General features: G+C 48.9%; 8 protein-coding genes across 8 annotated transcripts; 1 reads left to right on the top strand and 7 right to left on the bottom strand.

Annotated features, from left to right (window-relative positions):
* Window positions 1–2,776: 2,776 nt before the first annotated feature.
* On the bottom strand, window positions 2,777–5,826 carry EI90DRAFT_2994309 (uncharacterized protein). Its single transcript, XM_039056161.1, has 12 exons — window positions 5,699–5,826; window positions 5,338–5,618; window positions 4,946–5,272; window positions 4,832–4,896; window positions 4,646–4,783; window positions 4,510–4,584; window positions 4,234–4,459; window positions 4,154–4,174; window positions 3,809–4,102; window positions 3,699–3,746; window positions 3,303–3,638; window positions 2,777–3,246 (listed from the first exon to the last, which is right to left on the bottom strand). Exons 2-12 carry the CDS (start codon window positions 5,611–5,613, stop codon window positions 3,157–3,159), a joined length of 1,896 nt encoding a protein of 631 aa, XP_038917421.1. The 5' UTR covers window positions 5,614–5,618; window positions 5,699–5,826; the 3' UTR covers window positions 2,777–3,156.
* On the bottom strand, window positions 5,777–8,029 carry EI90DRAFT_3280370 (uncharacterized protein; the record flags this gene model as incomplete). Its single annotated transcript, XM_039066759.1, has 6 exons — window positions 5,777–6,134; window positions 6,192–6,548; window positions 6,607–6,792; window positions 6,851–7,692; window positions 7,764–7,887; window positions 7,964–8,029. The coding sequence occupies 6 exons, from the start codon at window positions 8,027–8,029 to the stop codon at window positions 6,051–6,053; spliced, it is 1,659 nt and encodes a 552-aa protein (XP_038917420.1). The 3' UTR covers window positions 5,777–6,050.
* Window positions 8,030–8,444: 415 nt separating this feature from the next.
* On the bottom strand, window positions 8,445–11,888 carry EI90DRAFT_2970819 (uncharacterized protein). The gene is made up of 7 exons (XM_039055700.1): window positions 11,086–11,888; window positions 10,660–11,004; window positions 10,402–10,580; window positions 9,729–10,349; window positions 9,540–9,675; window positions 8,848–9,476; window positions 8,445–8,793 (listed from the first exon to the last, which is right to left on the bottom strand). The coding sequence occupies exons 1-7, from the start codon at window positions 11,435–11,437 to the stop codon at window positions 8,680–8,682; spliced, it is 2,376 nt and encodes a 791-aa protein (XP_038917419.1). The 5' UTR covers window positions 11,438–11,888; the 3' UTR covers window positions 8,445–8,679.
* Window positions 11,889–13,199: 1,311 nt separating this feature from the next.
* EI90DRAFT_2916995 (mitochondrial carrier) lies at window positions 13,200–14,269 on the top strand (the record flags this gene model as incomplete). Its single annotated transcript, XM_039054601.1, has 5 exons — window positions 13,200–13,250; window positions 13,304–13,460; window positions 13,524–13,801; window positions 13,848–14,036; window positions 14,090–14,269. The coding sequence occupies 5 exons, from the start codon at window positions 13,200–13,202 to the stop codon at window positions 14,267–14,269; spliced, it is 855 nt and encodes a 284-aa protein (XP_038917418.1).
* Window positions 14,270–14,469: 200 nt separating this feature from the next.
* EI90DRAFT_3051921 (uncharacterized protein) lies at window positions 14,470–15,172 on the bottom strand (the record flags this gene model as incomplete). The annotated part of the gene is given in 3 exon segments (XM_039059894.1): window positions 14,470–14,507; window positions 14,518–14,954; window positions 15,014–15,172. Coding segments are annotated over 2 exon segments (510 nt in total), but the record flags the coding sequence as incomplete, so codon positions are not given.
* Window positions 15,173–18,936: 3,764 nt separating this feature from the next.
* EI90DRAFT_3051913 (uncharacterized protein) lies at window positions 18,937–19,835 on the bottom strand. Its single transcript, XM_039059893.1, has 3 exons — window positions 19,576–19,835; window positions 19,246–19,507; window positions 18,937–19,189 (listed from the first exon to the last, which is right to left on the bottom strand). Exons 1-3 carry the CDS (start codon window positions 19,708–19,710, stop codon window positions 19,002–19,004), a joined length of 585 nt encoding a protein of 194 aa, XP_038917416.1. The 5' UTR covers window positions 19,711–19,835; the 3' UTR covers window positions 18,937–19,001.
* Window positions 19,836–21,323: 1,488 nt separating this feature from the next.
* On the bottom strand, window positions 21,324–22,553 carry EI90DRAFT_2916697 (voltage-dependent ion-selective channel; the record flags this gene model as incomplete). The annotated part of the gene is made up of 6 exons (XM_039054594.1): window positions 21,324–21,435; window positions 21,503–21,528; window positions 21,591–21,645; window positions 21,711–21,991; window positions 22,076–22,450; window positions 22,521–22,553. 6 exons carry the CDS (start codon window positions 22,551–22,553, stop codon window positions 21,324–21,326), a joined length of 882 nt encoding a protein of 293 aa, XP_038917415.1.
* A 755-nt stretch (window positions 22,554–23,308) lies between these two features.
* EI90DRAFT_2916773 (uncharacterized protein) lies at window positions 23,309–24,590 on the bottom strand (the record flags this gene model as incomplete). The annotated part of the gene is made up of 6 exons (XM_039054596.1): window positions 23,309–23,603; window positions 23,657–23,797; window positions 23,855–23,970; window positions 24,028–24,150; window positions 24,206–24,397; window positions 24,450–24,590. Coding segments are annotated over 6 exons (1,008 nt in total), but the record flags the coding sequence as incomplete, so codon positions are not given.
* Window positions 24,591–24,632: the final 42 nt, after the last annotated feature.

The following is a 24,632-nucleotide window of genomic DNA, read 5'->3' as shown; positions in this document are numbered from 1 at the left end:
TCAGTGACTCATTGGCTCTACTCTCAATAAAGGATACCCAGATAAAGAAAGCAACCACAGAAATAATGATCCTGGAATCGCGGACCATTGTTCTTGAAACGCAGGTGGGCCGGTACTCAGCCAAGTGGAGAAAAGCAAGGAGAGATGTAAGGGGGTATCAAGGGAAGCTGAAAGGGAGCCTGAGGGCATCTCAAAAGCGACATTATGCTGCACAGAAAGCAGCCAAACGACTTTCTCTTAAGGCAAAAGGTGCCTATTCAAACAGTGCACGCATTCTGATGCGCAAACTGCTAGCAGAAGGGATCCCATCATCGAAGGTGGCTGGTGTCATTAGAGCCTGTGCCAAAACATTTGGAATTGAGATCGACAAGTTGCCGAGTCGTAGATCGGCATCTCGGGCAGCTTGGGAAGGGGGAATTGCTGCTGAAATGCAGATTGGAGTCGAGATGCAGAATACAGCAGGTGATTATACTAGCTTACTGACAGCAGACTGATGCCTAATAATAACACGAAGGTTACACATTAAGCTCAGATGGAACTACACACAAACACGTGAACTACGAGTCCGTCCATGTTACTGGAATGTTCCCTACATATTCAGACGCCGAGCCTGGGGAAACTCGGCAAGTCAGAACCTGGGGGGTTCGTGCAATGCCGTCTCACTGCAGTGCAGATCAGCTGGAGAATATAAAGCAGTCAATGCATTCTTTCTTTGGTACTGCCTCGAAAAGCCCCATACTTGCCGATTTCAATCCAAATCTGGGGGTTAGAAGTGCGGTTATGAACCTAAAAGGGATGAATTCCGATCATGCTGAGGATCAGAAAAAACTTTTTCGTCTCACAATGGAGTGGAGACGTGAAGAATGGATGATTTTCCTTGGCATTCAGCACTGCGAAACCATGAGTGACAAGTCTCGCGAGGATTTTAACCATCAAACTATTGCAAGCCTAATCGGCAAGCCCGAAGGTGTACAAGCGTGGTTGACACTTACCGATCAGGAACAGACAAAGCATTTCCATGCACACACATTGGAACGGCTCTGCACACTCGGAGAAGCTATTTACCAGCAACTACCACCAGAGCTGAAGCGCCCAATAGATACTGTTGTCTGGTGTGGATGCGCGATGCACAAAGATCTTAATACTGTCAAAGCTGGAGCCAAGGCTATGGCTGATGCGTGGTCTCAGATCAGAAATGTTGGTATGCCGGGTCCAATTCCCTTACTAGGTGTTGCAAAGGCCGCGCGGGAAGAGCTTACCAAATCAGGCCTCACAAATGCCAAAAAAGCCGACGAACCCTTGACCGAAGCAGGGGCTATCAAACTTACATCCTTGTGTGGATCACTATTCAACCACAAGGACGATAAAAAGGGTTGTCAGGATGCACACTGGAATTGGTTCCATGAGAAGCATGGGCGTGTCCGTTGCTTTGCCGATACCAGCAATACCCGATTTGCCTCACATCTATATGCAGCCATTGAGTTGCTCATTCTGCGCGACGAGTATATCGAGTTCTTGGAGAGCTGGAGAGATAGGAAACATCAGCCAGGGTTCACAAACCTAGAGGAGAACTGTTATAAAGGTCTCCAGGACGCGCCAACAGTGACCGAGCTTGCTGTCCTCGCACTTTTTGGTCTAGCAGTCTCTATCCCATATATGGAGACCATGCGATGTGATGATTATCTCTCGCAAAATATGTTAGACATGGGACCATTCCATGATCAACTTAAGATGCACCTGGAATGCTTAATCGCAAATCCGGACTTACTCCTTGACACAACGACGCACGGGAACAAGGGGCACCTGATGAGAGGAATATGGCACGAACCATTAGTGTTTGAGGCACTCAAGAAGGAGCAAAAGAGGGGATGCCTTCCACACCTTCGTAAAATGCTGATCGAGTTCTGTTGTGGAGCCTTAAACAAGTGGGCAAACTTCACCTCCGAGTTCGCAAGTGATGGAACCATTGCATCCCTCACCCCAGCAGAGAGGGAAGACGCTTTCACGCCAACAACCAATGATGCTAATGAAGGCATGTTGGGCACTTGGCGGGTTTGGGCACGACGGTTTCCGTCCCTCAGCAAGCACCGCTTCAATGCAATAATGATGTACAGTCGAAATAACACTGAAGCCTTCATCAAGGCACACTTCACTGAGGCTCACCATGCATATGTCAGGGCGGAAGCTCGAAGGCGCGACAAACTCAAGCTAGAATCAAACCAACGGGTACAACTGATTAAAGCGGAGGAGGCAAGGATTGCAAAGGCTCGTCAAGCTCAAATAGATCGCGCAAGCAAGAAAGATGCAGAGAACAGGAAGATGGAAGGGACTCAACTTCAACTGGATATCACGGAGGTCGCGAAGATGACAGGTGAAGCTATGATTGAGCAGATCAATAAACACCGGTGGCTCGCACCAGATGATGCATCAATTCCGAATCGAACAACTGTCAAGAAGATGCGCGTCAGTGATAGGAGGACACTGCTTCAACATATAATAGAGCGCTATAATACGCAGTAGACAGAATCACAGGAATACACTCACTGGAGGTATCATAATCCGATCCCTTACTTTCACATCTTATTTACCACCGATCTTTCCGATCAAGTCTCAAAACTATAGTACACGATGTATACTTTGCTTAAATAATCTCATATGAGGTTTGGGAGAGTGAGGATGTGAGTTATGAGGAAGTTGTTTCGGGGCTCATGTTTGAGACGATTCTGATTACATAATCGGGACACGGAACTAACCTGGGTTGCCCACCCCCAGTAACATGCCATCAGCTTTCTCTGCCATATTCGGAATGTACGACGCGGCTAGGAGCGACAGGTCAGGTACTTCCTCGTTCAATGCACGATATGTCAGGTAGAACCAGCCTCTATGCCTTCTCGACTCTATGTATAGCCCTTGCGATGTACGTTCGTAGCTAAGGAGCCCTTGTCGATGCTGCGCCGCGACAAGTGATCACTTCGGCCGGTCCGGCTGCAAACAGACCTCAACATCTGGTTGCAAAAGTACGTATACTTGCAAAGCCATTTTCAATCAGCGATCGAGGGGAATTCATCACTGCCATAACATCCACTACATAACGTATCGAACGAAATTAACAATTCCTCCAAGGCAGGACCCCAGCAAGGAGCACGTGAGAATACCTCAGAGGCGAGCTGCCTTAGGAGGATATTGGGCCTCGAACTGGGTTCGCAGAGGACGCCGCATCGTCTTTCCGACACTATTCTTAGGCACCTAAACATAACATCCTGAGCCAGTTCTCTGTGGGATCATGCACTTACGCCACTCACCTCACTGATGAACTCTATCCCGCCCACTATCCATTTAATCTTGCTTAGGCGTTCACGAACCACAGAATCGATAACCTGTGCACACTTCTCCTTGCCAATGGCCCTCCCTTTGAGAGAAGGTACGACCCAGGCACGCGGAACCAATTCCTCAGCCGCAGCTGACCTCTTGACTCTCTCTGCATGCTCAAGTGGACCGTTTGCCAGTGATGCCGCTAAAACAGAGGCTGGGTTGACCCCAATGACACAAACATCATTTACAATCTCCCGGCAATGCTTTAGTATAGTTTCCTCAATTTCTTGGGGAGAAACTTGTGATCCTGATATCTTCATGACGTCCTAGGTGGAAGTGGATGGGATATTGGTATGATGTTCAGAGGGAGACATCTAAAGACAGACCTTGATCCTTTCAACGAACCACAAACTACCATCTTGGTCCGCAATGAACTTTGGCAGATCAAGTGAGTGGAAGGACAAAAAAGCAGGCCTGAAATACTGCAGCCGCTCACCAGATCACCGGTTCGGAGCCAGTCATTCCCTTCGACACCAGGCACTGTCACTCGAAACGTCTCCTGCGTAGCGAACTTGTTGTTCCAGTACCCAAGAGCGATGTTCGGCCCCCGGATACATAACTCCCCAACAGAGAATCCTCGTGGTAACTGTTCACTCGATCGCCCGGGACCATCACTATCATGACGGAGGACAGCCTCTGTGTTCGCAACAAGAGTCAATGCACTTGTGGTCAAGAACCCAGGCGGTGCCAACTTTGGGGCTCTGAATGCTGGCGAAGCAATTGAAACTGTCTGTTGAGTATAATGAGGGGGGGAATGAATCCGGCAATGTCGGTGTCTTACCGCTTCGGATGCTCCAAAATACTGTTAACAAAGAACAGGTTGAGTAGGCAAGGGCTCGAGGGCGAGTGTTCCACACTTACCGAACCTACAGAGACGTTCGTGGCGATATGCTCATTTGACGGCCTCTCTAGGATCTTGTAAAACTCTTTCACTAGCTCGGGCGACAAAGCCGCAGAAGCTGAAACCACACTTGTGAGGGTTCCTAAAGCACCCCGGAGGGAGCTTGAGTCGTTCTCTTTCAACAGCAGTGCATTTACCAACTGCCGTATCATTGTCGGAACCAGTAGGGCTGTCTGAATCTTATACCTACTGACTGGGTCAAATAGACAGCTACTGAGGTAAGGGATTTTCCTGACTTTTCTATGGCTCGCAGAGCCTCCCCGACCTCCCAGCGAGGGAGGATGACGTAGGTGTTGACTGTAGCGTGGTTACTGTCAATAACATAATAAGCATTCCCTTCGTGGTTGCTCACAATGAGCAAAGCTCAAATACCTCAAGCAGGTGCTGAAAAATCCGTATGTGTGATACATTGGTAGAGTGGCCAGGCATGGAACCCCTTGCGGGGACGATATCCCCAGGGCTTTCAACACGACTTGCATTGCGGCCCTACCCTGCAGCATGGAAGACATCCTGCGATATGTTATTAGGACTAGAAACAGGCTACAAGAGTGGACGTACACATTCCCATGACTAATCATTACCGCCTTTGGCATCCCGGTGGTGCCACTCGAAAAAATCATATACTTCTCTACATCAGCATATTCACATCATCATCGCATTTGTTTCGCCTACCGCTATATCGTTTCTCTTTACATTGCACATTAGTAGAGTCTGCATGGAGATTGTATCGACAAGCAAAGCATCCAAATCTCGTCCATCCTTCAACTCAACGATCTGGTCGGGCCCTCCGAGCCCACTACTGGAGAATGCAACTCCAGAAAATGTCATTGTGGACTTCAAAGATTTAATGTGGCGTCCAAGAAGAGATTTGGTGATAAACACCCGGGACGGAGTGACCAAATCGACGGCGTGAACGAGCTCATCCATTGTCGCATTGATGTTCAGCATGACAAAGGGGATGCCAGCATAGAGACACGCGTGAACAATAACACTGTAATCCTATGGGAGGAGGGAAAGGCCCAATTAGGATTATGGTACAACTAGTTATTGTAATTGTGGCTCACCATGCAGTTCTCAGCAAGGATGCCAACCCTCTCATTTCTAGTCAATCCCAAGCCACCTTTGGAAGGACTAGTCACCAGCGCAGTAGCAAGCCTCTTAGATCGGACAATATGCTGGCCACGAGTCCTTGAGACTCCAGTCAGAGCATCGATGTACACGGTGTGTGAATCAGGCACATCGATGGTGGGGTGTTCGAACAGGAGCTGATAGGCACTATTTACAGGCACGTCCTCGTAGCGAAGGTGAGACTTATAGATCTTCGGGCTGTCTTCGTGCATTGAGCCTTCGCCAGTCGTACGACGGACGATGCGTTCCCGGATAGAAGTATAAGCCTGGTAAGGATGGACAATACCTCGAACCTACCTATGTTGAGACACGTAGGGCGACAAGGTAACCGGTTGGTCCCGGGCTGAAAATGATCGGAACGGATACTGAGTCAGTCCCGCCATAAGCTTGTCACTCAGGGGTCGATGTCGAATGCACCCCCAGTTACATCAACCAGCGGCTCCTAACGATCCTTCCCTATGCCACGGTGGATCGAACGGATAGCCCCGCTGCCACGGGGATGGAATGGCTGTCATCATCATCCAGTTGCACAATTGCATTCCATCGTCAAAAGCAAGCATCTTCATGATTAAAAGAGGAAGCACAATAATATGCAATATACAGCAAAAGCCAAGAGCTAAACAAAGACAGCAAACCGGGTGAAAAAAAGTTATGCAGTTTCGCTCTTTCGTCGCTTCTTTGACTCCCGCTCCCGATCCTTATCTTTTTTGTGCTTCTTCTTTTCAGGAGATGGCTGTATACACCAACGTCAGTCATGTATTGCAAACAATTTGTCAAATGGATAACACACCTCCGCATTGGCTGCTGCCTTTTCGGCCCGTTTGGCGGCCTTTTTCTCGTCCTTTGACAATTTTTTCGGTGACGGCTCATTTTCTTCCTCAACCTCTTCGCGTTTCCGCTTCTTCACAGGACTCTCCTCATCCTTCTTCTCAGAACCCTCCTTGCCCCTTTTCTTCTCGGGTCTCTCATGACCATCGCTATCCCGCTTTTTCTTTTTCTTCTCAGCCTTCTCCTTTCCCTTTTTTCCTTTCCCATTTACCTTTGGAGGTTCTGGTTCGGCCATCTCCGTGTCACTTTCCTCATCCTCACCAATTTCTTTCAGCACCTGCTGCATCACATCTGAGTTCTTTGACGGTGGTACCCCAGACTAAGCATAGCATCATTAGCGGAAAGTGGAGGGAACAAGAATTGTGTCTGTCACTGACCTCGTAGAACTGGAGACGCTCCTCAACTTGTTGCCGGAGAGCGTCACCGAACTTAATTGTCGGCTTCTCAGAGAAGCAGTCGATACGAGATGCTATCGAACACTTGTTCGCAAGTAAGCGGGAGATGCGACCCTTGTGATTGGCCTTGGCTCGAGAGATGAAAGGAGAGTGATAAAGAAGACCAAACTGAAATGAATAGAGATATCTAAGTGAATCTACCCTTCAAAAAAATTTAATGGCGAACCTTGGGAGTTTTGCCTTTAGTCTTCAAGGCACGGAAGAGTGCCTTTTCTGCCCCAAGAATCTGAACTGTACTCGCCGGGTACTTGCTCAAGTTGGTCAGCGAGCCAGCATGCGAAATCAAACGCGCCCCAAGCCGCTCGCCAAGAAGAGCCGACAAGCTTGGTGCAACAGCGTGCATCTTCTCGGACAAGTAAACGACCAACCCATGACGGTACTCCGCAAGGCCAATAGTCCGCTCCGCGAAATGATTGATGTTGATGGCGTCAATCTCGTTCAAGTCTGACCCCATGCTTGTGCGGGCAGCATCCAAAATGTTCTTGGCCAATGTCGCGTCGCCCCCAAGAATGTCCGTCAAATCATCAAGCTTCGACTCATTTAATGTCGACTTGGACCCGATGAAGCGGACGGCACGAGCATACGACAAGCTGTCGGGCACAATCTTGGCAAGTTCAGGGAAGGTATATCCATACCATTCCCTGATACGCATATGAAACGTGTTGACGTCTTTGTCGAGCTGGTCAAGAAGCGAGATAGCTTGGATGATCATATTGTCGGCACGGTGGACGTTGAACTTGACTTTCCCCCGCGAATAGGCGTGACCAAGACCCAGCTGAGCTTTTGCGAGGTCTCCCGCTTGCAAACCCCGGAGAAGTCTTTCTGCGTGAAGACGTATGCCTCGAATGAGCTCAAGAGAACGGGGGGATGTATCGCAGTTGATGCCGAGAGTAGCACTGAGTGACGAAGCAAGGTTTTTATCAGAAACGCCCAAGACTATGGGCTCATTTGATTTCGACTTCAAAAGATTGAGTTCAAGAAGTTCCTTCAAGTAGTCATTCACAATGCCTAGAAATAACCCCGATTTCCAAGCACTAGTCAGTGGCATTTCATGAATAAAACTGCCAAAATAAGCGAACCTTCTGAAATGTCATTAGCATTTTCTAATGCGTGAGCAGCCGTTTTGAAAGGCGCGAAAGACCGTAGCTCGACCATCTTCCCGAACTTGAAGGCATCCCGAATGGAGTTTTGGACATCTGCATGCTAGAGTGCGGAGCGCATATAAGCAAGTTTGAAAGAAACAAAAGACAAGTCATGCCTTGGACCCAATCTCTTCAACTTTCCTTGACGAGAAGAGCGCATATCCACTAGAGGATTCGAAAAGGATATGCGTCGGGGCCGTCATGGTCGTCGCAAAATAGTTGGCGTTTGCGGCAAGGATGAATTTTCGCGAGGAGACCCGATATCAACAATGGACAACAAAACCCACCGAATTCACTTGTCCCAACTTTCACCCCAGCCTCATCTCAAGCACATTTGTGGTGCACAGGAATTAGCAAAGACAGGTCTATCACCCTATTAATATGCGAGGAAACTTTGTAGAGTGTCCGTTGAACTTATTCAATTTCTGAATTCGCCACAACGCCTGCACATGCAAAACCTGCAATATATGCCCGCCTACCCTCCCTCAGTTATACTGGGTAAAAGGCACCCAAGGATTTCAGAGGGGTAAGACCTGTTTAATAAGAAATTCGACATGAATGGTCCGTGTACACACTCCTCCCTTCCGACCCCGAGCCCGTGTTCAGCTGAGAATAATGGCCAAAAGATGCCGTTACTACATAGGCAATTAGAGCACTGTTAGATGCATAATCCACATATGTACAGAACTACGATACAACATTCCATCCTTGGGGTGAATGTGGTCCTTTGGGTCCGTCAATAGCAAGCAGAACGAAGACGAATGGGCAAAATTGTGCCTCAAGCTCCAGCTCAAAATGGATGAAAATGAGCAGAGTGCGCATGTGGCAAAAGAGGAATGCTGGACAGTTCATTTTAAAGGCCTCCTCCACTCTTCTCGACGGGGATGACTCTCCGCTCCGCATCTCGTGCAGAGAGTTTGACTCCTTTGCGCTTGGCAGTGAGCGTGTCTTTCATGCTTGCTGCAGTCTGGAAAAGAAACAACCATCAATGCCCGGGCATGTATGTGGAAGAGCTACTCACATCCACGAACTCATCGAAGCTCAGTGAGTTCTTCGCCTTTTCAATCCCCGCGCTAACCATTGCACTGACCACGTCTTTCAACTCAACAGCCTTCCCGCTCGGAGCAATAAACTTGGCCTCCCCGCGGGAAATCTCAACGACGTCGGTAGGTCGGATCCCAGCTCCTTTTTCCTCGTCACCACCACGAGCAACCCAAGCTAGACGCAACGCCTCCAATTCATCCAGCGAGAAGTGTGCTCTCGAATGCAACAAAGACGAATGATCCGCTTCTCCGATTCCACTTCCAAGTCGTGTAAACCTGCCGAGGAACCCCCCGCCGCCTCGTGTCCCTCCAAGCGTGAGATCATACCATCCTCTGCCTCTCACATCCAAATCTGCCTTCTCAATCTCCCCCGGAGAAGGGGGTGGCAATCCCATAGTGACGAGATACTCCCTCGCATCAACCCATTCCTTCTTCCTTCTATTCGCATTCCATCCAAGCTCATTCCCCATAATATCAATCACACGAGGAAGGGCGTCAAGCGCTGCTGCTGCATTGAGGAAAGCTAGCCGTGACCGACGTCCGATGAAGTCGACTGCTGTTTGAGCATATTCATTCCGAACAGCATAATAAATCTCAGCCTCGATGTCTGCGGAATATGATTATTATGTTGTGTTGTTCTTGTCAGAAAACAAACGAAAAAGAAACGCACAGGGATAGTTGGGATTTAGTCTGATACCATGCAGAGGCCATCTACGACCTGCTGACTCCGCCATAGAAGCTACAGCCCAGGCACGGTCTCCATAATTATCAGAGAGATGCTTAGCCACCTCCGTTTCCAGACCATACTAACAAGAAGAATCTTCAAGAAGCACGAAAAAAAATGCAAGATCGCACTCACCCGTTGAACCAACCCAATAAACATGTTCTTACTCCAATTTTCGCTTCCAACAAGCCTTACCCGCTCCGTAATACTCGATCCAACATCAAAGCCAAACACTTCCGCCGCTTTATCGACAGTCTCTTGCGCCATGGCCCTGTATGTTGTCCACTTCCCACCAGCAATGGTGATCAACCCAGATCCCGAGACTGTGATCAAATGGTTCCGCACGAGGTCCTTGCTGTTCGATGAATTAGGATCCCGTATAAGAGGTCGTAAACCACTCCACGCTGAAAGAACATCCCCTCTTCGAACTCGAATATCGGGTGACAAGTATCGTTTAATTTCTTCCAAGATCCATTCAATTTCTTCCTCGCGTGGTATGGGCATATCCGTCACGCTCGTGGGAGTATCGGTCGTACCGGCAATGGTGTTTCCTTGCCATGGTAAGAAGAAGATTACCCGCCCATCACTTGTGGCAGGGTCGAGAAGACCCATCTTACGAGGGGAATAGTAATTCGGTAAAGTGACGTGTACGCCGGAAGAAGGGGCGACAATAGGCTTGGGTGGAGCCAGGCCGGAGATGGCTGCATCCATTTGGAGAAGCGAGTCACTGAAGGGACCAGTGGCGTTGATGATTCCCTATGAAGTGCTGATCGTAAACATCATGAGGAATCAACGGAAACACGCTTACCTTTGCCCGAACGTTGATCTCTTCACCTGTTAAACGGTCTCGAACGCGTGCGCCATTCAGCTTGCCAGTTGCTTCATTCTTGTATAATTCGGTCGCTTCGACGTGATTAATGACTGTGGCATCATGTTGGACCGCCGTCATGATTAATGACACGTTCATTCGCGCGTCATTGTGTTGACCTGGCATTTACGAAAGGATCTCAGTCAGAAGCAATGTCCGTAGGCACGAGAAAACGGTGTAACCGGATACCATGCTCACCGTCATAATAAACCAGCGCACCAACCAAACCTTCACTCTTGAGCATAGGAAACGCTTCGAGAGCCTTTCCTTTTGTCATGACATAGCTAGACTCCATATTCTCACCGCCAGCCAAGAAATCATATGCTTTACACCCAGCCCAATAATAGGGTAATTGCCACCATTTATACAGCGGCAGCATGATAGGAAGCATATGGGAAAGATACGGTGCTGTCTGGAGGAAGATTCGGCGTTCATGCAATGCTTCTCTGACGAGTTTGTATTGCTCATAGTCGAGTTCGAGAACAGCTTTTTGAAGATATCGAACACCGCCATGGACAAGCTTGGTGGATTTTGATGATGTACCTACAATGTTTCGAAGAGCCGAAGAATGAGCAATCAAGATTCACTAGAGTAAGAGTATGGACATGAGCAGATCGAGCTCACCAGAACTAAAATCATCCCTCTCGACAAGTGCAACCTTAAGACCTCTCGAAGCAGCATCAACGGCAACTCCGGAGCCTGTAGCTCCTCCACCAACAATTAGCAAATCAAACTCCTCGTCCCCTTTTAATTCTACGTCCTCCTCCAATGCCCTTACCGGTACATTCGCTCTCAAACTACTCAGCATTTGCTGCCTGGAAGGTGGAGTCCAGGGAGGTGGTGGTCTGCCACCAGGTGGAGGAGGAGGAAACGCAGGCTTATTCACGGAATAGAGTTGCCATCCTGTACCTAATACGATCGTTCCCGCCGCGATCCCTAACGCGCGTTTCCGCGTCAACATCAAAACTGGAGCCATTTATCACGTCGAAACAGCAGTTCCAGAGGACTACTATAAGATCGTCGATGGGCGAAAAGGAGTTAAAGCGGTTTCAAGAACAAGTGTTAGAGTTATAAAGAGCTCTAGCCTGTGGGCAGGAGAATGGACGTTCCGTTAGGCAGATTATCAGACGTTGATCCCGCCACCGCTGATATGCCGTGTGAAAACTCGGCTCGACAATGAATTGAAGTTGGGTTAACAGGCATGAGATTTTGTAACCAGAAAATGCCCGAAATGTTTAATTATCACGAGGGTATCCGAATCCCAAGTCACGGTAGAGTAAAGCGGATGGCGAAAGTGGTTGTGGGCAAGGTCCGGCAATCGCTGGAAACCGTGGGAGTGTGGTTTATCGTCGTTGACAATGAGGGATATACAGATCCGGCCCGCGCCGAGTCGACAGTGGTTCATCCATCTTGCGTCCGTTACAGTAAACGGCTTACCTTCCATGCATGACTTCCTGACACATCCACGCGCGGGCGCAAGCATGCACATTATATTATAGGTTCAGTAATACACGAGAACATCGTAAAAACTCGGATAGCCGCTATGGCACGGCCAGTATCCAGTAGTCAAGTACTATCAAAAAATTAATCAATTATAAACGCCGGGTCGATTCCAGACTCTTCTCCTGGTTCTTTCGGGTCCAGGAGGTCTTTGCTCTAGGAGGCCCAATGGTGCCATCCTTCGCCTGCAACGTCCTCTCGCCTCCTTGCCTGTATTTGGCTCTTCCCTCAATTTGAATGTGTTGTGAGGCTGACAGTACTCGGGGGCTTGAATGGATGGGGGGCAGATGAGTCTCCGAGCGCTTGCTGAGGATTCTGGCTGGAGGACATGATTGGGGAGGGGAAATAGTTTTAAATTTAATGGAGGCACGAGATTAAATATGACTTGTGTGCGCCGGCCTCAGCGCCTCAGTTTTCTTCTGGGTATCCGCCGTGCCCCTTTGCTAGGTCAAGTCCTCGTCTGTACGCAATATTCATTGCTTTATGCCTTTAGACTGTTCATCCGCGATGTTCAGTTTTTCTTAGTTGTCTGGTATGCAATTGTGTCCATGTTTCTGATTTCTGCTGCTTGATCGGTACGTCGGTGGATTTTCTTTCTCTTTACACGCGTCCGCTGTACGCTTCGGCCTCCGTGCCTTCTCTTCTGCGTCCGCGGTACGCTTTGGCTTCTCAGCCACCACCTCTCGCGTCCGCTGCACGCTGTTGTTCTACAGTCTTTTATCTCTCTTGCGTCCGCGCACGCTGGAGTTTATTTCCTTTTTCTATGACTCTGACGTATATTTCTAACTAATTCTCTTATTAGTTCTGGTTAGGGTGGTTGGTTGGTGTTGAATATTCGGTCTTGCATTGGATAAGGCAGTTAGCCTTGGTTACCCTTTGCAAGTTGGATCCCGGATGTTTACGGTGTCTTTCATTTTTCGGCTCATGCCTTGTTTCTTGTAACTTCACTTCTTCTCTTTTGTTGGCGCTTCTTGCTGCTACTCTCTGTTGTCTTCATCGTTACCTTCCACCTGCCCCATCGCCTCCTTTTTTTTGGGGTTTTTGTATCTACCGGCTCGCTTCAAATCAAGAGGCTTCGACATCTTGTCGGGGCCGTCGCCACGCTATCCGTTACGCCTTCGCCCACGCACAAGAGCGAGTGGATGTAACGAGATCGAGAGACAAAATCGATGGACCGTGACATGCGTGACATGTGTAGTTGCTCCGGGAATTGCCGTTCCCACAGAGGCGTCGATTAGATGGATGCTGGAGGCGGCGCTGAAGTGCCTAGCTTCCTGCAGTCACTGTTTGTGCGTTCAAACCTGATTGAATGGAAGATGATGCTTAACTGAGGGTGCGTTAGGCAGGCGCGGCAGCAGGCACTTCCGTAGACTTGCTCTTTTTTCCAATTGACACAGTCAAAACACGACTGCAATCTTCTCAAGGATTTCTGGCAGCCGGTGGATTTAGGGGGGTCTATCGTGGGATTGGGAGTGTCATCGTTGGGAGTGCACCGGGAGGTTAGCTGCAATATTAACAATCGTTGTATTGTTTACCATTGAGCTAGTATTTCCTCTGTAAAGCTGCCGCGTTCTTCACAACATATGATTATTTAAAACACAATCTTCCTTCCCCTATCTCACATCCTTCTCCTCTGGCTCATGTTTTTTCCGCCTCGATGGGTGAATGCGCTGCGTGTCTTGTCCGTGTCCCGACAGAGGTTGTCAAGTCAAGAACGCAAACTTCTACATACGGCGTCGCAGCGTCATCATTTGATACGTTCAGGAATGTGATGCGTGCCGATGGAGTCGCTGGCCTATACCGTGGTTTTGGAATCACCATTATGCGGGAGGCTCGTTCCGTCCACTTGAGTGCCACAACTGGGGTTGATACTTCTCATCGTTCAGATTCCTTTCACATCACTGCAATTCCCGCTTTACGAATACCTAAAGCGCTCGTTAAGAGAGCGCTTGCCCGGTAAGCGAGTGCTTCATGCTTACGAAGCATCCCTTTGCGGATCCGTTGCTGGGGGTGTTGCTGCTGCTCTCACCACACCACTGGATGTCCTCAAAACCCGCGTCATGCTTGACATGAGGGTAAGTCCAATTGAATTTTTTTAGAAATTTGGATTCCCGATGATCTATCGTAGGCAGACAGGAGCGGAATTCCTTCAATCACCCACAGATTCCGGAGTATTTATCGTGTTGAAGGTGTGGGCGCGCTCTTCGCCGGAATCATACCTCGCACATTTTGGATATCTGCTGGTGGAGCAGTATTTTTGGGCGTGTATGAGCTTGCGGTATCCTCGAAGCTCGCGAGGGGGTTATAAGCAAGACTGGATTGTTACGCACAACATAGAGGGGGCCTATTTCGTGGTCCCCCATCGAAAATACATTATAATAAATCACCCAGGATAAGATCAATACAACGATCCATTCATACGCCGCAAAGCGAAGGTAGAAAAAAAAATCCGAGTCGCGGTGGGACAAAAACATAATCGAAGAGTTGAAATGGGGTGTTGTGCTACAGAATGTTGTAGGCTCGTACTGATGGAATCCAGCTAGCGTCTCAGGACTTGCTTTAGGGATGTGGAGGTCGAGGAACTGGAGTGTGTGGAAGAGGGATATTTGCGGGATCAACAGTTTCGTCCTCGGTTATGTTCGGTAAGCTATCATGGCTAGTGGTTCGCCGGGGGACCAGGGCTCGCGGAGGGGTGGGTGGTTGATATGGAGGGGGAGCGGTATCGGGATTATCATGAGACGAACTGGGGGGTCGGCGTGTCGGCTGATATTGGCGTGGAATTGCCATGTTCTCTTGAGGTTTGGGCTGCTCAACGGATGGTGGATTTGGAGGCGGTGTTGCCCACCAGAAGCTGCTCAATGAAGTACCTGAGTAGAAGCGAGGGTATGAAGGACGGTCGGTATCCGAAGATCCACAGCAGCATTCACGAAGGCACAAGAATATGTGTTTGGTATAACATATCCACAGGAGTGCAATGACTAGCACGACGCCTACTGAAGGATGTGGTAGTCTTTGTAAGCGTGTCTTGTATGCACGAGTGAAGGTTACTCACACACTGCCGCAATGACGACACCACTATACTTGTAGCCTATTCCACTATCCATGGGAATAGGTTGGGGATTATCCGTAAAAGTATCCTTACGCTTGACGTGGCCTTCAATGTAAAGTGAGGCGATGGCGGCAACTTTGGGGTTTGCCCACGGTTCATTCGAAGGTATGTACATATTTGTCGGTTGGACTTGGAGGACTTGGAGGCAGAAGTAAAGTGACGAGGATCAAAAGGTATAAGGTATTTGCTTGGGACTGAGGTATTATATATATTCGAATCGTCGTAGTCTAGTTTTGGTTTAGACTGCAGTTGCGCGGGGAAGAAGCAACCTGAATCCGAGGTTTACTCATGTATCATGCACCACATGCGGAGGGGACCGAGCAAGAGGTTTCCCTTTTGCAACGACGAACTGACGGCCGCGAAAAGAACCAAAATGCCGACATGAATATCAAGGATTTGAGTGGAAAGAGTCCAGCAGACATGAGCGACGCATATTGAAATCGGTATTTTGGATTAAACCATAGCAAGCTGATTGTTCCGTGTCAGTCAGCTGTGGCGGATGTGTTAGTTGCTTGACGTCATTCGAATTTGACCGGTCTCGACGTCTCGATCTCAGTCATTCTCTGTACCAGGCTGGTGTGGAGAGTAGGGCAGTGACATTCCAAGAGTTCTACGACACATGAGAGAGCATAACAAGTGTAGGGCCGCGGGACACCCGGTCGTCCCCAGATAAGCTTTGCAGAGCGAAGGCAGTATATATGGCAGCGAGTTAGGACAAAGGTCAGGCAAAAAATGGTGGGTGAAGAAGGCAGCCACCAGGGGGCCACAATGCCTTGTGTTTTGCGTTGGCCGCCGGAAACCAGTTTCGCATCATGCCTTTCCGAGCATCGCAACCACCCAACTCGTCACCCCGACATTCGGAACATGGTGTACCGAGGGCAGAAGCACGAGTATCAGAGAAGGAGTAATTGTAACTCCACGGATTACAGAGGGGGCAGCGATAGTCTGTAGCAAAGGGGAAGGGAGTAAGAAATCACACGACAATGTAACGGGATATGACTCGCAAGTAATGACGACGCTTAGAGCAGCCACCAGAAGCATCAGCACAGATGCATACATGAGAACTGTTTGGGCCTGACCAGATGCAATTTATCTCGATGAGTGTTGGAATCGAGGGAAACGAGACACTCAAAATGCTTACAATTGATAAAGTGTGAACGATACCATTTGAGGTTCGTTGTAAATCATTGGTAAGGAATGGGACCAGTTTGTCCTCTGGAGGGTGTAGTGGTGCGTTGTAGGGAGCAAGACGCGTTCTGAAATGACGTGCCCCGAACATTGTGGATAACTGCGTAGGACCAGCCTATGTAGGACACAGCGCGTGCTGGCATCAACTTTTAAACAGGAAGCTCCTTGGGAAGTGAGGACGCATTCACTTTGAAACATGGGTGCCAGTGATGTGTTCCGGGTTGATCGATCAGGCTTAAGTTGTCTGAGTGGTGTGGAGACTGAGTCATGTTTAACATTTGAGTGAAGCTAAGATGGAGATTGAGCACACTTGGAGACAGTGTAGCGGTCAGCGTCAATCGGTGAATCCTTTTGCGAAGTGGGAAGTAACAAAGACACTAGATGCGAGTTCCACGACAATTCTCACACAGGGTGCACCCCGAAGACATCTGTCTCGAATCGGTCCAGTGTCGAGCCTGGCGCTCGTGCTGGCCTGCATAGATAGACTATTCACCCCCAGAGTAACAAACCTGCACGCATGGTTGAGAGGTTGAAGTGGAAGAGTTGCAAAGAAACTCACTGAAGTTAGAGGAAGCCATAGTGTGTAGAGAAATGATCGTGTTTCGAACTGAGATTGGAATAACGAAAGAGGAATGCGCTGCGAGTACGTACTCACGACTAGGTGTCTTACGTTTGAACGAACGAGTTTATGTAACTACAAGCGCTCAAGATATCGATACCGGGCACAAACATTCCGTCCGGCAGAAGGCTAGATTGGGAATGTACCATCGTAACAACACGCAATTGTAGTAAATTTTAAGCGCGTAATTTTGCTTGCTGCGCCTCGCCCGACTCTCTCATGTGAAAACATTTCAAGGAGATGGAAACAGCAAAGTATACCGGGAACTCGCATTTCCCAAGACAAACCCCAACTACGTACATATGTATCGCGAAGACTACTGGGGTACCAAAAGAAACAGCGAAGTAAACAACTAACTATTCGTTTTGATTTTATTTCTTTTTTCCACCGTCTCTCTCTTTCCATTCTGGCATTGAAATCGTTGGAGATGGGAGTGGGAAAAAAAAAACGAACCGCAGCGATCCATTTAGTAGTTTGCGAGTCGATGAGGCATGGCTTATATATAGGTGACAACGATCGATCGTTTGTCCGTGACCGGCAAATCCTCGCCGCATGAAAGTGCAGACTCGTACCCAGTCTGAGGGCACACTAAAGAGAGGCCGGTCACAATTGTGTTGCTCGGCATGCAAGTCCAATCTCGCGGTGTCTAGGAGCGGAGACCTTGGTATATCTGTGGAACTTATGAGTTACCGCATCGCCAATGCACTGAACTTACCCAAAGGTCTCACATCCAGCCATCGCTTAACAACTGTTGTGCCGTACGTCCTCGATCTCTGCTGCCTTACTCCCATGCTGGGAGCGGCGGGCGGGCAGGTGCGATCTGTGTCTTCGGTATAATAAGACTGAAACCATCCGACAAAACAACTCGATTGTCCACACACATAACACTTCAGGCCACGAGTACGCGTCGCCTGGAACTCTGCTTCTCGTCGCTGAAGCCCTGGCCGCTGGCTGGAAACTGGCGCGCTAATCCTCAACACTTCCGACAAGCAATTGGCTGAGCCTTTACCAATGAGATCTTCATTCGCAGCGTCCTCAATTCAGGGAAGCCCAGAAGTAATGGCACCGATAGGTCCTGCCTACATCCGCGCAAGCAGTCCCTTGGCCTGTGCTGGGCAATCGTCCTATGTCACAACGATTCAACGTCATCATCAAACAAGGAGAGGAGTTGGAGAATCACGAACCACAACGATATCATCGCCACACAAGGCTACATCTCTACGCTTTTTGTTGGCTGTTACACTCACTGTCGTTCTAACCGGCCCCTTCCTGCACACCAAGTGTTCGCTCATATCGGCGCTGAAACCAATATTCCAATCCTTCTCAATTTGTTGGTACACTTTATGATCGCAACATTATCATGGAGGTCCACGGGTAAATTCAGCATGGGGCGTTTAGACAGCTGCCGGTAGGCGCTACGAAGCTGATAACAAGATGTCATTAATGGCTGGCATAGTTTGAACAGTTACTGAGATCCGATGAACACATGGGCGACGCCTCAATGTTAAGCTCCAGGCATCACTGTGCACTGGGGAATCGAGACTGATAGCGCCATTGACATGGCATGAAGGCAAACTCATTGGTGAGCAGGGACGGTCGAATGGTCGACGTGAAACGCGCCGAGGATTATCAGCCAACACCCAACCAGAGACGTGCAACGATGACATAAAAACGAACCGTGGAGTATGGCGACCTGGCCAGTCGCAGTTCGATCATGCCAACACCCACAAGACAACTTGAAGGCCACTTCGCCATGCCAGCGTCGGACGTGAGAAGAGAGATACCGCTAAAGTGATACTTAAACAACGTGACCTAAGCGGAAAGAGGCAGAGAGATAGATGATGAGTTCGCGGGACGTTGTAGATGCATGGGAAGAGACCCGAGCACAAACAGCGACTAAAATCTAGCAGGTCGCGTCGCGTACGTTTTGTCATTTGAGTCTGCAACCAAGTTTTGTGTTGGATAAACAAGCCATGACGACGTGTCGGTACGCGTTATCAGTTACTGATATGTTCACCGTTGACTGTGCTCCACATGTAGCGCTTACGCGCGTATTTTTCCTTTATCAGTTTTGCCTCATCATGTTATTAGTCTAGCTACTCATACCGCTGTGCGGTTACAATGTTACAAGTGTGAGATCTTCCCCAGTTGAGTATCCCCGCTGAGTGCTACATAACAAGATTTTGGACATCGATTGATCATTCCATTGGCTCGTACTTGCATCGTCCAGAGGCCTTCTTGGATGCCGGACATGATGCTCTTTCGAGATGCACTTGAGGACGGTGGACGGTTGCCTCGCCCCGCGATTCGACCTGCAGCCAGATGCGGATCAGTACGATTAGAGCTTCAGCGGACCGAAACCACATACCTCGGTGCCTTCGAGCTGCTCCCCGAGCCCGAGGCGCGTCCCTTTTCCTTTGAAATCCCAGAAAAAAAGCGCGGCTTCGGCAATGGAGCCACCATCGATTCCCTCTTGGCCCGCGCTCGCGTACGGACCCCAGGCGAACAGGCGTCTCTCGGCAGCTCAGAAGTCGACGGGACGGCCGGAGCAGGAGAAGGAGCAGCGGGAGCAGGCGCAGGCGCAGGAGCACGCGCGCGCACTGCCGGAAGATCGAACTCCGGGGGGGGGGCTTTTTGCGAGATGTGTGTCAGACAACGTTCATACGAAACCATCGCATCCAACCAAAATCGGACTTACCAAATGTTGGTTCGCCGGCCACAAGGTCATGCTCACTTCGTCGTTGTTCACGTCTTGTGTGCGACACGATGAGATCGTCATAGCTAGCAATGTCATAGCTAGTGATGGTGATGGTGAGGTCAAAGCTGGTTGCATCCGACTTGAGCGCGGCGCGTAAATTATAGTGTTCAGAACCGAATTTCAACGTTTAATTTTGTACTACGTATCCAGCATCATGCAGGATACCAGACTCCTTCCCAGTCGCTCACATGATTTCTCCGAGGTTTAGCCGCAACTTACGTTGCCTCCGAAATCTGTCGAGCGACTGGTACAACTTGCAACACGTGATGTTCCCACGCTAAGTTGTAATGAGTTGTACATAGGTTACGGAATATAATTTTTAGTATTTACGCATGCGGTCATTGTACCCAACCCAACCCGTGGAGACTAAGGGAGCACATCCAAGGTTGTGGGGTTAATATCCGGGTGTGCGCGAAGTTTAAGCATTTATATATTACTTAGTTGCCAGTCACTTGTTTGTGCCCGGTGGCATAAGTGGTATAGCGTTAGCTGAGGCTATACAGTCTTTTTCAGTGGCACATGTTCAATTCTCACTTAGGGAAACTTTTTTTGGGCCCTCCCATGGAATAATTGTGTGAAATGGTTGTTTTCTGTACACTAAGGAATGGAGGGTATGAAAAAAAAAAGTTTCCTAAGTGAGAATCGAACATGTGCCACTTAAAAAGACTACATAGCCTCAGCTAACGCTATACCACTTATGCCACCGGGCACAAACAAGTGACTAGCAACCAAGTAATATATAAACTGTTAAACTTCGCGCACACCCGGATATTGACTTCACACCCTTGGATGTGCTCCCTTAGCCTCCACAGGTTGGGTTGGGTGCAATGACCGCATGCGTAAATACTAAAAATTATATTCCGTAACCTATGTACAACTCATTACAACTTAGCGTGGGAACATCACGTGTTGCAAGTTGTACCAGTCGCTCGACAGATTTCGGAGGGCAACGTAAGTTGCGGCTAAACCTCGGAGAAATCATGTGAGCGACTGGGAAGGAGTCTGGCAGGATACCAGAATTAGGCAATCAAAGTCAAGCTACCAGATTCAGATTGGAACACGTAACGATTTGAAGGGTTGCGGGAGAATTGCGAGTGTTGTGGCGTTCCGCCGCCGAGCAAACCAGAGTGGCTTCTCTGCTAGTTGGTCGTGAAAATTAACATTTTGGTATTTCTTGGCACACGTCACGCAGTGTGTCAACCCATTATGGGTTATAATTCCTGCACTACACGAATACAATCGAGTGGTTCCTGATTGGATACTCGCAGACTAGATCCGTGCCGGTGGCTCTCGAAGCCGTTGTTCACGGGGAGACCCTTCGATATCTGCTCATGAATCGGGATCGATATCTTTTACGTCTCTAATGTACTCCAGCGAGCCATTAATGCATGTACGTGCGTCCTGCGCACATATATATATAATATCACCCATCTGCTTCACTAATCTAACACCCCCTCCTTGCTAGTCAGTCAATCTTGGGGTCGGAGGACTCATGGTGGCCAGGAGCCGTAATGAGTCCTGGTTCGCCGACCACAAGGTCGACTGTGCGGTTACTCAGGGGGACAACGGGGGTTCAAGTTCAATTCGTATCAATAGATGCTGTCCTTCTCAACACATTGTTGATTCTTTAATGTACGTTTTAGAGGCAAAAGTCAGGAACAAGTGCTCTAAGATCTCCTTCCATCCCTTTAACCCTCAAACGTGAAACTCGCCCCGATTTTGTGCGCGGATGGACCTGGCGTTGCATCGCTAAGTCGTTGTGTGTCGAGCGCTAAGCCGAATGATGCTTTGACTCCCGGGCTACAGAACGTCAACACAATGCGTAAGTAAAACAATATTTATGTTGGGGTGCACATTAAACTCATACCGAAGGGTCTGGGTGTATCCGAGGACCTAAAAAGTACGATGAGGTCGGTCGTGTGTTTGAATTTTAATGTGGAAATATGTTATCTTACCAGAATACCGGCATTATTGATCTTCGCCTTGACGAAGGCGGCAGGGTCAAGGTAGCTGTCAAAGAAAAGACCGTTGAATACCATTAAGTGTGTAAGGAGCAAATCCCCTCCCCCACTCACGCCTTAGCACCAACTTCGAGTGCGATGCCGTTAGCCGTGGACTTGGTGTCGTACACAGCTTTAGCACCAGCCTCAACATCCCTGTTAACTCGGTGATAGTAGCTTGCAGAGAACGTCTTGCCATTGCCCAGGGCATGAAGGGCGACAGCGTAATCAGGGGCACTATAACCGACGGCCGCAGCGTACTTGGTTAAAGTGCCCTGGGTGACATCGTACGATGTCTCTCCACCAACTAGGAAGCCATCACGGCCGATGACAGTGTCAGCAGTGACCGTGGGACCCTAAAAGAAATGAAGGAGTGAGATGTTGTAAGATGGCGTGAGGTTGAGAAGGTGGCAAGAAAAAAAAATCGAGTGTGAAAGTACCTTGAAAACGTCAAGGAAGGCACGAGAGTGAACGCCGGGCTGCTTGTAGATTGTAGTGATGAGTGCGGTCCTATCTCCCTTCTCAGGGGCAAGCGAGCTTGTAACATCAATCTTCAGACCCTCGGCAATTTGATTTTCGAGTTCGAGTTGAGCACGGAGGACGTTGGCAGTGGTCCAGGTCTTAGTGAACGTAAGACCTTTCTTAGGTACTGCATACTTGGCCTCGATGTCACCAGTGATGAGCGACGAGCGAGCATCACGGGTTCCAGCGACTTTGAACGTAACACCGGAAGGAGTCTTCGTCTTGACCTCCAAGCTAGTTCCAAAAACAGGAAAGTCTTTCGTCAAGAGGTCATTAGAACTCTTGCCGAGATCCTAAGTAGATGAAGGGGGGGGGGGGTCGAAGATAAGCAATTTTGTTTCAAAGAGGTGGGTGGGAACAAACCTTCCAATTTGGTGGAACAGGTTGAGCGGCCATTTTTCAACGTGAATAGCTCTAAAACAAATAAGAATCTGGAGTGTCAGAGAAAAAACGTGTCCAAATGCTCTTGGTGTGTCATTGCTCAGCGTATCACCCACCTGTGAGGAGTGGTCAAGGGAAAGGGATTTTCAAGCACGTGCCGTTGGCGCAGTCATGTGACAATCTCGATGCCGGAAACACTGTTTCAACGCCTTATGACCCGTTCGAACGCTTAGCACCCAATTTGAGTCCTACCATCCTAGATACTCGGGATTGGAGGCAACATGGTACTAAAGGGTAATGAGATGAAGTATCATCGCTCGGCCTTCGGCCGAAAGTGGCCCACCCGATCGAGCATGCATGGGCTGCAAAGTACAGTGCTGGTCCAAAGTGGAAGCTAACAGGTCAAATTACAATCTAGTCCGTACACATTAAAGTCGAGTGAAATCAACGCGAGAAGAAAGAAAGGAACTACTAATTGTCATCATCCTTCTTTGCCTTCTTTTTTGGCCTTGGGTTTTCGTCATCTTCGGTCTTTTTAGCCTCTTTCTTTTTGGGTTTCTTCACAGTACTAGCACCATCACCACCTTCATTGGTTTTCTTCTTCTTCTTTTGTTTCTTCATGAAATCACGATCACCGCTGTCGTCACTTGCAGTAACGGCGCCGCCATCCTCTTCACCGGATGATTCTGAGGGTGATCCATCATCCGTTGACTCGGCCTCGAAGTCTTCATCTATAGGACATAAATCCTTAGCCGATGCAAGTGGTGCGGCTACTTCGCAAGCCTACCTTCTTCGCTATCCTCATCGGCGTCCACACGGGGGCCACGCTTTGGGGCCTCTACAGATTCTGTGTCCGACTCCATATCATCGTCGCTGTCATCGAGTTGGGCAGCAACGAGAATCTCTTCATTCATCTCATTCTTAATCCGGAGCTTTTTGCTGCGTAAGAATGTCTCAATGAGCTCGTGCTCCTCCTTATTGATGGAGGAAAAGGTAGTTTCTTGTCCCCCCTTGGTAAGCACTTTGATGTCGAATGTACGGGCAGAAGCCATAGCACCACCGACCCTAGACAGAGGTAAGAAAGGCTCCGATGCATTTAGGCTGTATCGATGGCTCACCGAGAGAAAACAACCGACGAAATGCTGTCGTATTCGATAAAGGTAGTGGGTTTAACCAAGAACAGAAGTGCCTTCTCAAGGAAGTACAGGTCACCCTGCGCTGCTTTCACATTGGCCTTGATACTATTATGCGAATCTCGACTGTAGGTTAAGCAATTAGCATCAATAAATAAACGTCAGGAGTATTCAGCGCCATACCTCTGGAACGATCCCGATGGGGCAGTGATCTTCTTTTTGCTGAGGCCACGGAGAACGTGCGAAACAACCTCATGGGCTGGTTGCTCGTATTTCTCCTTGAGGTTTCCTTCGTACGTCTTCAAGGTATCCCTGCCAAAAAAAAAAAACAGTATCGTCATCGAAGCCTAAGAAACAGAATAGGCGAAGACATACTCGTCCATTTGCAACTCCATTTCAATTTCATCATCTCGACTGAACTGAAGGACAAAAAATGGGTATCTGGTCTGGCCTTGTCGCATTGGAGGATCCAAGCCCAGCTGCGAGGATCCATCAGTATCAGGGCTATGCGAACACGATACTACTCCAACGGACCACAAGGAGAATGTGCATATCATCGGGACGAGGAAGAAGGAATAGTCTCGATATTGAGGTATAGTTAATCTTGTACTCGTAGGTTTTCCCGCGTAACCGCAAACAATCCAGGAACATGTCAATGTCATATCGCCCTCTGATCAGCAAGTGAGGGTCTGAAACACGGAATCCGTTGGGAAGATCAGCACATACCTCGGGTGTGAGTAAATTGACCTCAGGAATGTGGCCACTGATTGCCAGTAACCTCGCCAACATCGGCATTCTCCTTGATCATATCATGAAATGCCTTCGCAGCTGATGTCTCTTCGTCTTCGCCATCAACTTCCATTTGCTCCCCATTTTCGTCAGCATCTCGAGTATGCGTTCCTGGGATGTGGAGACGAATTCGACCAACTCCTCATCACCCTTGCGCCTACCCGCCGGCGGC

Source organism: Cantharellus anzutake (assembly GCF_015039405.1).
Source record: "Cantharellus anzutake strain C23 chromosome Unknown EI90scaffold_17, whole genome shotgun sequence".
Taxonomy (NCBI): domain Eukaryota; kingdom Fungi; phylum Basidiomycota; class Agaricomycetes; order Cantharellales; family Hydnaceae; genus Cantharellus; species Cantharellus anzutake.
This window is presented reverse-complemented; position numbering and strand designations above follow the sequence as displayed.